This window comes from Lepisosteus platostomus, chromosome 7 (assembly GCF_059453375.1).
Source record: "Lepisosteus platostomus isolate fLepPlt1 chromosome 7, fLepPlt1.hap1, whole genome shotgun sequence".
Lineage (NCBI taxonomy): Eukaryota > Metazoa > Chordata > Actinopteri > Semionotiformes > Lepisosteidae > Lepisosteus > Lepisosteus platostomus.
This window is the reverse complement of record NC_142617.1, coordinates 11,093,805-11,112,597: the sequence shown is the minus strand read 5'-3', so window position 1 is coordinate 11,112,597 and position 18,793 is coordinate 11,093,805. Positions and strand designations below refer to the sequence as shown.

General features: G+C 36.3%; 2 protein-coding genes across 3 annotated transcripts in view; one reads left to right on the top strand and one right to left on the bottom strand.

Annotated features, from left to right (window-relative positions):
• Window positions 1-390: 390 nt before the first annotated feature.
• tyr (tyrosinase) lies at window positions 391-5,764 on the bottom strand. Its single transcript, XM_088639224.1, has 5 exons — window positions 4,850-5,764; window positions 3,573-3,789; window positions 2,869-3,016; window positions 1,775-1,956; window positions 391-804 (listed from the first exon to the last, which is right to left on the bottom strand). The coding sequence occupies exons 1-5, from the start codon at window positions 5,669-5,671 to the stop codon at window positions 569-571; spliced, it is 1,605 nt and encodes a 534-aa protein (XP_088495350.1). The 5' UTR covers window positions 5,672-5,764; the 3' UTR covers window positions 391-568.
• A 9,242-nt stretch (window positions 5,765-15,006) lies between these two features.
• grm5b (glutamate receptor, metabotropic 5b) overlaps window positions 15,007-18,793 on the top strand; it is an 89,562-nt gene continuing 85,775 nt past the window's right edge. Inside the window, exon 1 of one of the 2 annotated variants that reach the window (XM_088639222.1) lies at window positions 15,007-15,140. The gene's annotated coding sequence lies outside the window, so the exon portion shown is untranslated. Of the gene's footprint in view, window positions 15,141-17,104; window positions 17,496-18,793 lie in introns of those variants that run through there. The other variant, XM_088639223.1, reaches the window with a different exon arrangement.

Below are 18,793 nucleotides of genomic sequence, written 5' to 3'. Positions count from 1 at the left end.
GAACACGTGATTTACCCCAGACCAAACAAAGCTTTAGTTGATCTTTTTATTAAACGTTTTCATTTTTTTTGTTTTTTTTTTCTCTTGGTTAACAGCAGAAATATGAAACGTAATTTTTTTTTCACGTCAAGAATATGTTTAGAAAATACAACTCAACCAAGAAAATGTGTGCTTGAAAAACTAAGGGAAATCAAACTTTTCCAGGAATCAGTGAACTAATACTGTACAATGTTGAATATGTCTGGAGGTTTTGCAGAAAGTATTGTAACTCCTTTGTGTGGGAACAAGACTGAACTCAGAAGAACCTCCTGATGCAATTAAAAACTACAGCAGGATCAGGTAAGTTAAAGGGTTCATATACTGTACATCTATTGAAAACAGAAAATACCGTTATTTGTCAATGATCTCCAAATGATTTAATGTATAAATGCATTGTATACATTCAGTTTTGTCAGAACAATGTATAAAATGCCTCTTAGTCTTGCTTGGTAAACAGTGGATGACTGGTCCTAAGGATGCTCTTCGGTTTATCACAGTTGGCTCTGGCTGTACTCAGCAGTTTTCCTCATCACAGGTTTGTCTGGTATGTGGTTGTGCTGTCCGCTTCACTGCTGCTGAGTAAAGGCTGTGACTCCCCAAAGGAACTTCTTCTCCTCCTTTTCTTTTTGCGGCAAGCTAGAGCCACTGACACAGCCACAATGGCTGACACCAGTGCGCCAATTATCCCAGCTCCCAGAAGCCATCTCCAGATTTGTCGGGCTTGGTCAAGGTAAGGGCTCAGTAACTCCTGCAGGTACCTTTGCCCTTGAGGGACAGAGATTGGGAGAGGAGAATTAAAATTAAAGACGACGTTGCATTTAAAGCATTTCAGATACTCATGATCAGGGCTCATTTACTTTGGTTAAAGATGGTCTGCTTTTAAAAGATGAAGAAAGGTTAAAGTTTTAAAGCATACTGTATCTAAGAACACCAGAAAGTCTAATATAGAGAGGCAATTCAGCCCACCCAGCTTGGTTGGTTGCTAGCGCCAAGTTCTATATGGTATTAGAAATTCATTTAAGCTGGTGAGAATAATACTGCCCCCTGCTGTTATAGCAAATCATTTTGAAGAAAGCTAAGGAAAGTTAATTGGAATGCATTGAAACCATAAAAAGTACATTTGCAGAACTGTAGAATATTGTTTACCTGTATTAACCCCTAAATCTACAACTGTCACCTTACCTAACCTTTACAAACGGTCTTTGCAGAATTATCATTATTGGACTGTACAGTACAATATATCCCCTTCTTGTGAATCTTGAAAGTCTCGCATGAAATCAGCTTATAAAACAGTAAGGGTAATTTTAATAGCAAAATTGAAAGTGAATGAATCGGTAATGCACAATCCAAAGCTTCAGTTGTAGATGCAATACATTCTGTGCCAGTAGCTGAGGGGTTTAATTAACAGGAAGACGTGCTCAATGTTCTTGTGCAATGGTAGATGCTAGCACATTGAGGTGCATTTCTGATTTTATGTACCACACACAATATGCACTTTTCACCACCATCTCAGAAGAATGACAGTGCTTACAAAGCAGAACAACCAGTTATTTTATTTTCTCGGGAATGAGAAAAAAATAATTTCAGGGGAGTACTGTGCAGGATACACAGTGAAATAGAGAAATGGTTAATGGATCACATTTTCCAGAACACTGTTCAAGAGAAATCATTTATTTCATAAGTATGCAAAAATGCCTTGCTATTGTTTCAGATTTTACTGTAAAAAAAGACTCACCTGGCTCTAACATATAGGCATAATCATAGCCCAGTTCTTTTGAAGAAAGAAAATAGTCTCCATTTCTGTACAGAGGCATGAAGGGTACCATGTAGTATCCATCATTGTGTCCGATTGGAGCATTGGCAGTAGGGTAAGCAGATTTTTGTGGATTGTGTCTTCTCAGCCACTGCTCAAAGATGCTAAACATGAGGCAATGAGAAACAGAACCTTAAAGTTAACAAACTGTTAGCCAGAAGTGTTCCCAAATTATCCGTTGGTCAATAAAAACATTCTAGTAAGTTATCATCTTGTGAACAACTGCTAGTGTGTACAGGAGATATTACATAATACAAATAATATTTCACTATTGTTGATAATTATGTTCTATAATTAGTAAAATTACAGTAACTACAAAGTCATAAGTCTTATTTTTTATTTCCAAAACTATTGTTAACCAAAGCTGCTTATTTCACTGAGGAGAAGTCCTGTTTAACCTTTGAAAATACAACTACATCCTAACAGCAGAGAAAACAGTGAGTCTAATTTGGTGGAAATGAAGCTGGCCTCTTAAATATATAAAAGAAGCAGCAGTTAGAAAAGCACTGTATTCCCCAGACATGACAAATGACTTCCCACATCTAAGGAAACAGCACTATTTGAATATGGAAACAAAGCCACTTGGCATATAATAATGGAACTACGTCAAGGTCAAAGACATAAAAGTTTCATAATATTAAAACCTGACAGACTTTGATGTCTAACTACATTCCAAAGAACTAGCTGTGGTAGTTATGCAAACCCCTAGAAGTCTGTTGAGTTAAAATTAGGGCAGAGAATAATTTGAATTACTTTGATGTGCAAGCTGATATCAGCTAATTGTGTGTATCTAAGTCTACTGTATGTGTAAAGCCCAGCTAAGGGGGGGATACACCAGAAGTTTTAAGATTTACACATTCAGAAATATTTCCTTTCTTAAAAAAATACTTAGAACATATATCTAATTGTTTATGCATATTTAAAACCGCTGCACAAAGCAGAGAATTGCAAACACCTCTATCCCAATACTCCCTTATGTTAAACATGCCACTGAAAGAAAAAGAATGGGTATTTACCTGTCAACAAATGCGTGATGGATCAGAAATATGGGATCATTAGCTGAGCCTTGAACTGAAGACATGGAACCATTCATAAACACATGAAGTGAATTATGCATGGTGCTCTGTAATGTGGTAGCTATGCCGTCACTTGGATTTGCAAAACCTATATAGGTGGGAAAAAGAATAAACTGGTACTGTGTATATCACCAGTTAAAGAATTGCAGATGCATCTTGTACAGAAATTATAATTAAGCTAATTTAGCAGGTTTACCCGTTGTATAGTTCATAATTTAATTATATTTAAAAGACAAACCTATCACATAGAATAACCATGTTTAAAGTTATGATTATTGCTTTCAAATATTTTCCAGAAAATGTAGAAATTAGCTGATTAGCTGATTTCATGTTTTCTAAACATGTTGGTCAGTTCAAACCATATCTGAACTCTGAATAAGACAGAAATGTAGTATTTGCCTTTTGCAGGATTGTTACCCGCAAAGGTAAAAGGATAGAAACCATGGTTCACATTCATGACTAAAACCTCATAAAGATGTAGGTTTAATCCTTGAAAGTATAAACCATGCACCTTTTCTATGGAAAAATAAAGTGTGTATAATAATAACCTTAACATACTTCTATCCAGCTTAGAACTTCAGAAACTTAACAGAGATAAACGTAATGGAAGTAGCTAATTATGGATTATAAGAGGGGCTACTTACCTTCCAAAGTATTTCTGAAACTCAGGTTTGCAAACCTGTTCATTGGTTCAGTTTCATAATCTGTTAGACTCAGGCAGAATTCCACTTCTGCAGATGTAGGTAGCCTGGGCATCCTGTTCCTGTCGTGGTTACCAGGGTTACGGAGAATGGGCCCTTCAGCAGTGCCGTTACATAATATCTCTAGGCTGTTGTACACCTCTGGTCTTGTACAAACTACCTGCATGAACATTACATTTTGTTAATTTTTAATTTCAAATAGCACTTGGGAAAAACCGGAAAAAAATGTTTAATAGGCCGAATTCAAGGTTAGGGTTTACAAGTGTTTGAAAAATCGTTTTCGGGACTTAATAAAAGGACCATTCATAAAACCCTAGGGCAAAAACTACCAGGTTATGTAATATAATTAGCATTAAAACAGTAGAGAAAACAGCAACCACAATTCCCTGGAAAAGAATCAAGTGGTACGAACAAAAATATTTAAATCTTTGAAAATGTACATAAAGGACATTCATATAGAATATATATTAAAGCAGGTAAAGATTGCTGAACAAATCAACATTATTGTAATTATTTTTTCTAAAATTCCCGTCATAACTCGTAATTCAATCATTACTAACAAATCAGTTTTTTTTTTCTCCCACGCATATGTATGTAGTGTACAAACGCCTACAGTAATAATTAGGTAACATCACTGGCCTCCTCAGCTAACAAACAGCATGAATGCATGAGAGACTGGCAAAGACTATAAAAGAACGGATTTTGAACGGAGTATTTAGGGTGCGGAAACGGTAAACATCCCTTTCAAATCTTGTTAAGTGTGATTAATAAAACTTTCACAATCCAAACCGTTTCACCCCAGCCTCCTGGTCAGATTGTCTCAGGCATTCCTTGCTGTAGATGTACAGTACTTGATCAAAACTTAGTTTCTTGTGGTATCTTCTTGTGTTTTCTTAGGTTTTCTTGCATGTCTCACTTTACGAAAAGCAAAACGATCAAATTAAAGCAATAATTACGACATTATCAGAAGCTACAGTAGATTGTGCAATATGTTACAATTGTCGTTTTCTGTAACTGACACTCTAATTACATTTTACAATATCTAAATTAATTTAACGATTTTGTTTCTCCTGTACAAACTATTCAACTAAATTTCCATGGATTTTGAATTTTATTGAATAATACAGTGTCCGAACAATATACCTTTTGTGGAGGGTGGGTGTAACACAGCAATTAAACATCAATTTAAAGCTGAAACACATTATAAAAGAAAGCACTACCTTCCAAGATGAGAAAACTGAAGCTGGGCTTAACATATTGGGGATGGTGGGATTGCGACTTCCCATTAAATCATCTGTGCACACATCGCACTCCTGAGAATCTCTCCAGTCCCAGTATGGAATTGTGAAATCCTGGTCTCCAGTTAACTTTCTGATCTCGTTTTCCCAGTGCAGCAGGTAGACTCGATGCCATGGCAAGAACGCCGCCGATTCGTGGGCGAAGTCGATGTCTGTCCAGACATTGTTCGGTCCCCCCAAGAAGGCATCCCGGGACGCATAGTAGTGCATCCATACAAACAAGTCATAAACACTGATCTCCGCAAACAAAGGATTCGACCCGTTGTTCATCTCGGCATAAGTGCCTGTAGAAATCACATAATCTTTGCTGATGGTATTCTTAGCTAAATTCAGGTAAGCAATGACTTTGTTTTTTTCCGCGGACGTGAGCTGGAAGATGTTTCTCCTGATTCGCTCTCTCCTCTGGCCACAATTAGCCCCAGAGTAGCCAAACTTACAGTCACCACAGTTGAAGCCCATGTAGTTGGCGGCACACTGACATGTCCGGTTGTAGAACACCAAAGGCCATCTCTCTCTGTCATCGATCCCGGAATGGGGAAACTGTGGCCCGTTGGGGAGGTCAGTGATGGACACATCTTGACAGGAACCTCTACCGGAGAGAGCGCCGCAAATTGACCCGTCTCCTTCCCAAGTCGGGCAACATGATTTGCTCAAGAGGGCTTCTGCAGTGCTACAGGCTCGGGGAAACTGTTGGTATGTAGGGTGCAACAGCTGAAAAAGACTAAAAAAGACTAAAAGCAACATTGCTGTTTAGTACATTAAAAGAGTGCTCGCATATACAGTACTCATGCACCTTGAACAATCACGACGAGTTAAAGAAGAAGAAGAAAAAACTTATTCCCAACTTATACCCCCCTCTCACTTTTTTTTTCCATCACGTGCTTTGGATAACATTTTCAGTTCTTCTCTAATTTGTCTCGGATCCATAACTCCCCTTTACTCCTGGTATAAGGGACGTTAATGTGAAAAGCATTATCTGAAAATGCTTTTAATTTGTGAATTTATGTGATCTGCCAAAGAGAGTAAATATGCATGCAGTTAGTTTTAAAACTGTTATTGTTGCTAATGAACTCGAATTAGCTAATTGCTACTGTAAACAAAAGACAGTCTTGTGAACATAATTTAATAAGATCGCCTAATAAGAAAAATCAATAAACCAATAAAAGTGAATAAAGGAGAGCTAAGAGAATGTGAACAGAAATTCTTACATAATTACAACAATTATGTACACATTAAGTGCAAGGTTTTACATATTTAAATACAGGAACAAGTAGTAGGTTTATTCCATGCTGAAAAGAGAAGAGAGAAAACACAACATTTCGGCTGTGAAGCCTTCTTCAGGTGTATAGAAATCTATTAGGTTTGTGGACTTCACCCACACAACTGAAGAAGGCTTCACAGCCGAAACGTTGTTTTCACACTTCTCTTTTCAGCATGGAATAAACCTATTACTTGTTCCTTTGCAGTCTACGCATGCTGACGCAGCTACCCACCTGAACTACATATAGGAATAGGTTATCATTGTCGTAGATTGACTTTTTAGGTACTTCTAAATAGTGTAAAACCCCTAAACGTGACGTATCTGCGTTGCTAACAACAACAGGTGTGCTGCCTTAATATAATTTCCCATGTGTGTGTAACTTAATATGTAATAATCAAAATACGAAGAAATGAAAAAAATAAAGTATTTTATATAAAGCATGTGTGTGTGACGCAAGCTGTACTTTTGCATTTACAGATTTTCTAAACTGTAAATTTGAACATTGTTAAATTATTATTATTACTAATTATTACTATTTTACTGGCTTTTCCGTAATATGGAAAGCAGTGTCTCTCCTCTATTATTCATATGGTTTAATCACTGATTATATTAATGTTTTACCATAAACCTTTTTTTTAAAATGAAGTGATCTTAAATTAAATAAACATCAGCTAGACCTATCCTGCAACTGCTAATCTCAGACCTTCCTTAAGGTCTTCTTGACAACCCATAGTAGGGCTCGTAACAGTTTTCCGATAAAATGTTTTATCTGCGTTCGCCTTCAAACTGTGTTTAAAATTCTGGGAAAGCATTTTCTGTTCTCTATGTGTGTGACTTTATTTCTTTCTCTGCTCTGTGTGTGTGACTTTAACTGCTGACTACAACTGATAGTGAAGCAGAGACAAAAATGAATGAGTTCTTTGAAGTTAATATGTGATGGCACCATTTATCACGTGTTTCCAAAAGGCCATGAGCTTTTAGTGTTACAGGCAGTGTGCTAACTCTGGATCATAAGCCTATCACATGGCCCTGTGCTGGGGCACGAGTTACAGCTAATCCTCCTTCAGTAAAAGCACCAGCAGAGGAATGAGCGTCACAGGATTAAATGTGCCATGGGCTCTTTATAGATTCATTTCTATATGTTCATATCTAAAGGTTTCCTTTTTAAAAAAAAAAGATTGTAGCCTATTATCTTTAACTGCACCGAAATGAAACATCTTAGTTTTAGACATATATCTCATAATTTGATTCACACTCCCAGACAGAATCAGAAATACCATGTCAGTTACCAACTTTCAGGTTTTTTTCTATATCAGATTGCTAGCGTTGTGTAGGAAGAGAGGACAAGACATGTTTTTATTCTGTTTTAAAAAATATGCGTGGGAAGAATAGGTTAGCAATGCTTAAAAAGATGATATGCACAGTCTGCATTCAGCGGACAGAGTAAATTGATCTGCTCTTGATGGGCAGCATCATCAGTGTGGCCCACAATGCAAGTATTATTTGAACCAATCAGATATTTTTTTTTATTGTGGTACCTCTCGCAGATGGGTCTGGTTTTTGGAACAGCTTGTGATAATATGGTGTCCTAAGTCAGCTATTTTCAATTGCACGTTTATATAAGCAGTACACCTGAAGGTAAATACAAAAACTGTGTAGTACACTATATAGCCTACTGTACCTCAGTATTTTGACTACAAATCTTAAGAAAGGGCAAATGAAGAGTAAGTACAGTACAGTATAGAACTGCAACTTTCTGCATGTAGTGTGATGTTTTATTTGCAAATATTTCTGTGTATTTGCATAAATGCAATTCAATTTTTTTTAAACACCTAAATTTTTGGTAATAGCTTCATTATTAATTCGGAAGTACCTCTTCAAATAACCTATTTATGTCAGATCATTATTTAATGCACTCGTCTCTGTCTCCCAGAAGGTGGCAGTAGGATGTGCACTGTGCTTTTCAGTTACCCACTTGAGATGATGTTAAACCAGTGTGGTCTCAAAAAACTACTTCCACTGGTTTTGGAGCTGATTTCCTTAGTACATTGAAAATGATAATTATTTTTTCTAAAGGTTTTTCAATAATCATAAAATAATCATTTGTAATGTTGAGGGCATTAAAAAGCATCAGAGAAGCACGGTACATTTTGCATTGAACTCAATGTAATTGATACTTTATAAAAGTATTACACTGACAAAAGTCTTTGGCATTCTGTATGTATTTCTCTAATTGCTTATTAATGCTTTACTGAACTGTTAAACCACAATTTAAAGTTCTTTTAGTTTATTCAAGCAAATTATGTTTTGAAGAAACTCCCCAACTTGTACACCCTGCTAATTTTTCCAGTATTTGTAGCCTGCATACAGTATAAGCTTGGAACTAAAATGTTCTTCAGTTTATTAAATATAATTGAGCTTCAGAACATGAAACAGTGAGATGATATTAAAGCAGATACCGAACAGCATGAAATAATATTTCAAATATTTTGGTATATGGCTGTCACTATCTGACAAATTGAAGAAGTGTTTGATGACTCTGGCTTTTATTTAATACCACTGCCTTCTTCCCATTCCTTTCTGTCATGGGATACACGCTGCACATGAACTAAAATGGGGTCCCTACTTAGTGCTACTAGTCTGTTGATAATGGTTTTCTTTGTGCAAGACAAAAAAGAAAAGTCACACATGATGTTCCACTCTAAATACACAAGCAAAATATTTTTTGGTGCTTTGAGTCGTAATAAAAAGTTGTTTGCAGTACCTGTGAAAAAATAAAATTAATTGTAATATCTTCTCCGAATATAGTGTGACTCTAGCACAATCTCTCTTTTCCTCTTCAGACTAGTTCAAACCCATGTTCATTTATTCTGGTCCAAAACTCTTTCTATGGGTGAAATTTCCTGAGTGGCAGAGGTTGTGGGCTATAAGTACATGACATATTTACTTCTACAAGATTCACTAGGAAAGAGAACAGCCAGGAATTAGGCATATAAAGGTTTATTGACCTTTTAAAGTTACAATAGTTTAACTTGACAACCTACTTGCTATGTCCAAGGGGTTTAACAAGTAGGTTACTCTTTTTCTTAAAAAGAGTAGGGGTGTAACCCCGGCATCCTGGCCAAATTTCCCATTGGCCCTTACCAATCATGGCCTCCTAATAATAGATAGATAAGATTTTATTGATCCTGAAGGGAAATTGAGGTGTTACAGCAGCCCAGCCCAAGACAAGCAAAAACAGATATCAGAATAGACTAAAAATTAAAATAAGTACAGCGTTATAAATAAAATAAGTAATCCCCATCTATGAATTGGCTTAATCACTCGGTTCTCCTCCCCACTAATAGCTGATGAGTGGTGAGCGTTCTGGCAAACTATGGCTGCCGTCGCATCATCCAGGTGGATGCTGCACAGTGGTGGTGGTGGAGGAGAGTCCCCATTACCTGTAAAGCACCTTGAGTGGAGTGTCCAGAAAAGCACTATACAAGTGTAAGCAATTATTTTTATTAATTGGCTGAGGGTTAACCTCCTGGTCACAGAACAAGAAGGCAAGAACCCTCATGCAGAGTGAGGTTTGACCAAGGGGCGTCTGCAGAGCTGGAGATGGGGTGGAGAAGGGAAACAAATGATGAATGTGAGGGAGAGGAGGAGGAGGAGTACAGTGTTTATGGTGTTTGAGTGAGGAAATGATGCCATGATTAATTATGAATTACAAACAGCTGAGTATGGTTGAACTTGGCTGTTGTCATCCCTCCTGACCTTTTGTGATAAACTGTAATTTAGAATCGAAATGTTATTTTTCATTCTGATGAAGGCAATATTGTGCTGGAACATCTGTGGTTCTATATCCGATAGATAAATATATGTTTTATTTTGTATGAAGTGTGTACATTTTGTGACTTCTTTTTTCTTACACATCGTTTCTACACAGTTGAGCTGAGCCTCTAGTGCCTCCAGTGTATGGTTCACTCTTGGGTCTACCATTCATTCTTCAAGCACTCTTTTTGTGTCAGCCTATTTTCTTTTTAACTTAACATTTAGTGTTTCTTAAACCCTTCGTCATTTGCTGAGCATGAATCCTAAGACACAGTGACTCTTTCATCTGCTGAGAAAGTAAATAAACCTGCTTCTTGCTTGGTCAATATTATACTCATGTAGACTATGTGCATAGCTGGTTACATACTGTACAGGATGCATGTAAAATTGATAGAACACTATCCCTACAGTAGGAATATAGACATGTTGCCAAAATTATTTGCAGTTCTCACAATTTATTTTTCTTTGGAATCTGAAATAATTAAAGATATGTATTTTTTTTAATAATACACGCTGTCCACCTTTTCATGAACATTTTGTTTGATTCAAATATTTAACATTTTTAATTTAGAGCAGCAAGTCTGATCAATATGACTGCAAGTGATATAATGCACATGAAGGTAACATTTAATGAAAACAATTTACCTATAGTAGAAGATTTTATTTCTACAAAAGAGAACAATGAAAGTTAATAATTTCTTTGAATTTTCAAGCACCAGGTTCCTAATGTCAAATAATCATTTACATGTACTTTTCCTACTTAATAAACAGTGGATTTTATACAAAATTATAACAATAAATTAATCTTGTAACTGTGGAAATGGTTGTTGCAAATGACATTTTGAAACCAAGACTGAAATAATTTATAGTTCTGTTTTGTGTCACAATTTCAATTAAATATTATGAACAGCAAAATTCTAAAATGCCATTTAATTATGTGGTGAATTCTTTGAACCATCAAAGTAGGAATTGTAGTGAATGTTCCAAAGCAAAGCTTTGAAGAAGATGATAAATATCAGTTACATTTAAGAACATTTATTTTGTGAGAGAAGCTACTGTATGGATGATTTGGTTAACTTTGATTCTACATTTTCTGAAGATTGACTGTAATAAAAAGAATAATGAAATTCAGAAGGTATAGTACTTGGGATTTTTATTTAATTTGAGAATATTTGAAATTATATGAAAATGATATCAATATATTATAATATGTTTTATTTAATAATTTATTATTAGGTTATGTCCTAATGTACAGCTTTTTTAGTGTTTACATCTAGGCCTAATAGATCTCTAGTGGTCATTGTTGATCTCTATCTTGTGGTGTGTTGAAGCAAAACCCAATGTTGATTCTGTGCATTTATCTGTAATAACATGATCATGACCCCTTTATTATGTTTATTATATTGTATTCCCCATTAAATATATTTTACTTAACTCACAAAGTATCCATTTCAGTACATTTTTAAAATAATATGCCAGCAAAACCAGTTAAAATGTATTTAATATACTGTATAGCTTCGAACTCTATGGCAGGCCTGCTCTATGGAAAGTTTGAAGCATTCTAGAGACTTAGTGGAAATTCTGTGGCATTATTTGGAGTCTCTGGACCTACCTTCTCATTTCTACTTCGAAAACAAACACATATACAGTACATGACATATACTCTCTATGTGGATGTATTCTGTAAGTTTACTCTCTGCACAGCTCAGTAAGGATCTTTGCATGAAACATTCTAGAACAAATGATTTTTAAATCATTTAAATGTGCTGTGTAGCACAAAAATATTATTTTCATTTTCCAGCAGTATGTATACTGTATATGATGCTTGGCGCCAATAGAGTATTTGAAAAAATCCGTTGTGGATACACTCTCCTGCCCATTCACTGTGTCTTGCCTCCAGTCATTCTGGCACATTTTGTGTAACAAGGATAATGAATGTGATAAGCATGGATGAAGGATAAACTCCGACTGATCTGCAATACCCAGCAACAGCTCAGAATCGGAACACAGCCTGGGGTGTCATTGTACCAAAAGGTTGAGCTGTAGAAATTTAATCTTGCTTTTTTTTCTTTTTTCTTTAATGGCACTATCAAAATTCTCCTACGAACAATATGAGAAACACAAACACACTGACTGCAAATTACAGTGCTGGTGTGTCACCCAGGTTTGCCGAAGAATTCCCAGATCGGCATTACAGGTGTCAAATTTGTACCCGTATTACTGTGCGAGGCTAAAGAGAGAAACAAGTCAAGGGATTAAAAAAAAATATGGCGCACAGAGATTTATACTTTGTATCTTGCCTTTGGAATGTTAGCTTCACATTTTAAAATTGGAGAGCCCGAAAAAAACATGGTGGTGGTTTATATAGGTCTGAATCTGAACAGGGGTTCTTCTGGGAGCAGTTTTAAATGCTCTCTCCATGTTCAAGTACATTATGGCATTGGTGCCTCTGACTTGACACTGTACAGTTGTGTGCATACATGCTAGGATGGACTGCAGCCTTGTCCAAAATTCAGTCCTGCCTAGTGCCCGATGCTTCTGTCAGGGAACCCATTGGTAGAATAGGAGGATCCTTGGGCGCAACCGTGAATCCCACAGAACGCAGAGTAGCAAAGGGACAATCCAAAAGAGGAGATCCAGAGGCTTGGTCGAAAAGAGAGGCAAAGGGTCCAGTAACGAGAGATATCCAAAAGACAATCCAAAAGGCGAGGTCAAAAGGCGGGAGCAAAGAGTTAGTAACGGGAGATCAGTCAAAAGGCTTGGAAACACGCACAGGAGAATACTACAAGAGGCTTCTCAATAGTGAGCAAGGGGTTGGTGTGAGAGGGAACCTCAAATACTGAAAGGAAAGGGATGCGGTTGGATAATTGGTTTGGGAGTGAGTATTTGTGGAATCTGGTGCATGTGGGAAAGTGATGGGTTCAATCAGGAATGAGATTGTGAAACTGTGGGTTTGGGAATGCGACGTTTGCGAGGAAGAGTGTGGGGCGTGACAGCTTCAGGTTCTAGGTTGCTGTGGTGTGTGAGCTTTCTGATAATGGTTGGATATAATAATAATAGAATTGACTTGGTAAGGAATTTTCAGATACACACAGTATTTCCACATATTACAAAACCTACTACTATGGATAAATGCAAAGACTATACACTGCCATTAACCTTTACTCAAACATTGCAATATACTACTGCCTGCAAGTCATTATGTTTGAAATAAATTGATAGTCGAGCTGCTGCTCCTCTTACACTGTGGGAGTTAGAATGACAACTATTAAAATGTGAAATAAAATAATGTCATTTTATGTGACCTAACAGGGCAGTAAACATCAGAAAACTCTTCTGCTAATTGTATGTACTGCTATCATTTTTTAAAAAACTGCATTCGCAAAGACAATTAAAGCCATTATGTTGTTCCTGGCACAGTCCCATGAGCTGTGAGTGGTTGCCATAGTGACTTAGTAGCCCAGCACTTTGGGACCTTTTCAGTCTGTCAAATATTGGCTTTTCTGAAATAATTGACAATATAATGCATTAGGTAAAGTCAATCATATCACCAGTGATATTGCTGATCTTTTGTGAACATTGTTCTGCGTGTTTCATTGCAGTCTATTTCTTAAAAACTTTCCAACATCAATGAGTGCTTTTAATTGTGTCCAATGTGAATCCAGCTAAGGTTCTATTATTTCAGCATAACCTGAGGGTTATAAATGAGGGTTCAAAGTTTTGATCAATTAGGTGGGATCATTACATGCAAAGAAACATTGACTTGGCTTGGTAATTAGTCATCATGTAACTTGTGAAAAATCCCAAGTGCAAGAATTAACATTATTTCACTAACCTGACTGAATCATTTTGACTTGAAGATGAAACTGTCCATTGAATTGGCCATTGAAGAGTTTTCTCAAAATTTACCTCTTTTTACAACTTTGTATTTAAGTGAAAAAGAAAACATAAAATAACATTTCCCATAACCATTCATCTATTACAAGATTAAAACTTTACAACTAGTTACTTTTCATAAGAAAAGGGAGCAATTTTCATTCTGTAGCACTTGAAAACGCCCCAGTGAATATTTATTGCTTTTGCACACATACAGTTTTGGATTATTAAAGTTTTGTGTCTTTTGAGTCCAGTCTACAATGTTATTGCTATGCTATTGACCAGTTAAGACAGCTCATTGTCGTGGTCTTTTGTAGTTACTAAGTGACTCAACATTTGACACAATGGGCTCTGCTGTCCAGACATCACCATAGACCTAGGTGGTACATAAAATGCTCTTTACCCAACACCCCCAAATGATTCAGTAATTCATCTTTGAAAACTGTTTTTGAGCATGCCTTCTACTGATGAAAAAACATTTTCACTCTATGACCTTGTACAGTAAGTAGTTTCTCTATGATGGAAAATAAGACTTGGGCAAGATTATCTAGTCTTATTGGTCCATTATTTTAACTATTAAAACCATAAAGAACTAGGGTGGCCAACTCCAGTTCGCAGAAATCATTGTGAAGCAGATTTTATACAGTAGGTCTTTGTAAATCTCCAGCTACTTAATAACAATTGTCCAACTTGTACCATTAAGCAAATTATGAAATAAATGAGCTAATTAAGGACTTAGGTGGAAGGGAAACCAGTACCACTCTGGCCTCTCATAGTGGAGTGCAATGAAATGTACCGTAGCTGTGATTATTTCAAAGCAACTTACTTTTATTCAGCAGTAATAAACTGATGTACAAAGACATTTCTTCAGATTGGTTACTTATGTTCTTTTACTGGTCTTTCATTCTGTATCCAGTTTGCCCTGAGATCTGACATGATTAATCCTGATTTTGTTGTCATTGATGTCTATTTGTGCTTGGCTTACTGGAAATAAATGAGTTAAATTAATGCTTATGTTTATGTTAATCGCCAAAATTGCATTTTATTGGTTCACACACAAAGTAAAATGATTGTTCATTTATCAATAGTGATGTCCATGTTGAAACAGAGACCCGATAGAGGAATAGAGAGAGGGAGAGATGTTTCGGTTGCCATGGTAAAAAGTGGATTAATCGTGATGTTCACATTTTCGTTCTGAGGTCTTTGCAGAATATGCTAGATTCGCACATATCTAGGATACATGAGCGCAGAGCTGTTCAGGTATGTAAAACGTAACTTTTTAGTTTTTCCTTGTTTTAATCTTAATATAGTATGATTTTCCTTTGTTTTCTTCAGTGATAAATGTTCTTCGAGAAAGTGCGGGGATCCCGTTTAGGATATTCGATGTCACGTAACTTGGCAATGCAGTCTGCTCGGAGAATATTTTTGATTTCTAAACATTACCACCAGTTAAATTAAATTACATTTCAGCTTTTTTTAACTGCTTTTGATGTGAAACCTAAAATTATGTTTCATTAAATCAAATTGGGCGAATGTTTTACGTAAATGCAGCTGATTAACAAAACTACGATTGTGACATTAGTGATTTATTTACTTCGACCTTTAAGCCGTTTTTTAAACAAACAATATATGTAAAGTTTATTGCCTAAAACAAATGTGGTATATTGGGAAACATTTCTCGGTCTGCACACAAGTCAGGCACGTTTTACTGAGTGCTGATTTCCTGTGAACTGTTACAAGACAAATTAATTCAGACAAGTCGCGCTGTTTTACCTTTACTTGGTCTACAATGCAATATGCTGTACGGACAGCGCTCAATAAAATTTACAAGCTAAAGGGAGAAAAGCATGTTTTACGAGCACGTTGTGATTACACGTTGTATATGTGTATATTTGCAAATAGCAACATTACACGAACACAGTTCTGCAAAATGCTGCGAATTATGTAGGAAAAATGTTCCCATTGATTCGTAATAGAGCCATGAAAGCATCGTCTGTTTTGTGTGGGACCTTGTTTTTTTTTTTTCTATGCCGGACAGACTCATTTCATTCTAATAAGAGTTATGCGGCATACAGTACAACTGATGAACAAAATACCCAGAATGTGTATGTCAGCTCCATCACTGTAATTTGGAGGACTTACAGTTCATGTTCGTGATTTTTTTATCTTAATTGTCCAATGTGTTTTATTTCAGTTCTTAATTTTACCAAAATGCTTTTTATTTTTATTCTTCGCCGTATTCGGTACGCAATCCACAGCATTTCGCCGCACAATCCAGACAGACGGTCCTTCGCCTTCTTTTTCCAGCCAAAGCGTTCAGCGTATAGCAGCACAATCGGTTAAAATGGAACAAAAACAGTTTGTGCTCTGAATACCCGCAGGTACCACATCCTTCATAAATGATATGGGACTATGCTGTGTATAACTGAATTGCCGCCGTGGAATTCAGTTTAGTTTGGGGTCATACGATGGTAGTTGGAGTGCAGTAATAACAGAAGGAGAGGGTTAGTGAAATTGAAGAGGAGTGTAGCATACCGCTCATCTGCTAAATTGTTAAGAATTATTATAACAGCTTTGGTGCTGCAAAAGACAGAGCGTACAGAAAGAGTAGTGAGTGTACAGACACGGACAGAATGTCACTATAGATGGATCTGCTAGTATCAAAGATGTAAAAAATTACAAGAAACATCAGCAGCCATTTACACATTGACCTGTACAGACCCAGAGTAATCGGTGACATGTGACCTGTAAAAGTTTGATTATGATGTGTGGGGTTAAAGCGTAGTGTTTCTACGGGTGCGTTCAGAAATTCCTTAACATTGCCCGCTACGCGGAGGTGGTAGAAAACAATCCATTCACATGGCCGCGAGGTGGTACTCGTGAATTACAGTATTTTTCCAAAAACTCAGTTACATGTAAATATTTAAAAAGATATCTTTACAGCTGAAGTACATCTTAAGTATAATTTCCCGTCATCGAGACAATATCCAGTACTGTAAACAGTAACAAAAAGCAGCAGCTATTTTTGATTGATCAGTGTCATTACCGGTTGTCAACAGTCCCGAGGTTACTGGATCAACAATAGTATGCAGTACTACCCTGTAAAACAAAATCGCATAGAAACCGACGTTTCCACTTCTGTTGGAGTACTTCATAATATAGATGGGGTGAAAGAATAAAATCAAAAATAGGTTATTATTAAAAGTCCATATGAAGACGTTTACAAGGAGAGCCACAGGGCGCTTCATTGATTTGACAGAATACACTGTCCTTGCAGTCGGGTTTATTGACTCCAAATCAAAGGAGTCCAAAGAGAATTTTTAACAAATTAAGGGGGGGGGGGGGGGGGGATATCCATTTAAAAAGGAACGTATGCGTCTTTAAATGCCGACAAAGCTACTCAATAACCTGACGCAAGTTACGATAGAATTTAGGGGGGGAAACTGTGACCATTCAGAATCAGCATGCTGCGTGACTGAAGACCAGACGAGGTGTTTTTACTTTCATTGCCAGGATAGTGATTCCAGACTCGCAGTGAAATTAGTGAGTCGTTATCAAAAAGAAAGACACTAGCTGCACAATCGCTTGTTTCAATTGATGAGAGAATCAAGGAAGGTAAGGATGTAATTTTAGCTCGGTTTTATGTATTGATAGACAATGGGCTGAATTAAATTGTTCTACTGTAAATCTTCAGAGGTTAGGAATCCATGCCCCTTTGCGAGACCGTTTTTGTATTTTTACGCCTCCATTATAAAGAGAAAACAATATAACATTGTTATTTAGATAATCAACTTGTGTTTTTATGATTTAATAGTCACCTTTGTAAAATGCTGTTCTCGCATAACAATGAAAACGTGTTGCTATAAGCGCGGATATGTGTTGATGGACTTGTTAATCGAGGACATTTCACCTGGATTTCATTTAGGACATTGGCTTGTTCTTATTATTTAGGTGTACCAAATCATTAGCATTAAAGATGATGTCTTTAAATGTTGCAGTGTGTATTAAAGCATGCCGCTAACATTATAGTTACTTTTTAAACCGACGTTTTTGTGTTCAGTCCTTATCGTAAGGGTTATTGTATCACAGTTAAAATCCTTATCATTCACTGGATTTCATATATTTATACGGCGGTAAATAGGGAAATTTACCAGATGTGTTACTGTACGTTTCATTACATAATGGTCACTGGGAATAAATACATTGTTATTCACATAGCAAGACTAGCGTTATCGAAGATGAGCTTTTCCTCCCACTATACAGATTTCAGCACCAAGAACAGCTCCCAAGGACTCAGGCTAAACTTGTGTAATGCAGACTATGGGTCATTATAATAACCTTTACAACTTTCATACGGCCGATTGACCACAGACCGAACAAGAACATTTGCTAATTTGTTGCATTGAACAGATACAAATCAGAAAGATTAAATTATTTTTTGTGGCTACAAGAGCAATTTGGTCAATGTAAGACAAAAATATGCTTTACAATTAAGATGAATAAGCTTATGAAGTTGTCTTAAATTGTTTCCAAAGAAATGTACATTATAGACATATACTGTACTTTTTATAAGTAATGAGTGGTCACGAAAACACATTGTGGTGATTCATTATTGTTGAAATAATTAATTATTATTATTATACTGCTTTCATTGGACATTACTACTCAAAGCATTGCTTTGTGCCCCTGTGTGTGTAGTTGATATATATCTAACTGTTCTGCATTAAGTGTACTTTTATTTTAGACATTTTGAAATAAAATTACAGATGTCCAGAATACATAAAAATAATCTTCATGGTGATTTGTTAAGCCTGTATTTAGTTTTTAGTTCTAAATTGGTAATTTAAAACACACCAATGGTCACTCCTACTCAAGGGGCCCTTCGCATCAAAGAAGAAACTCTTGAACTTTTG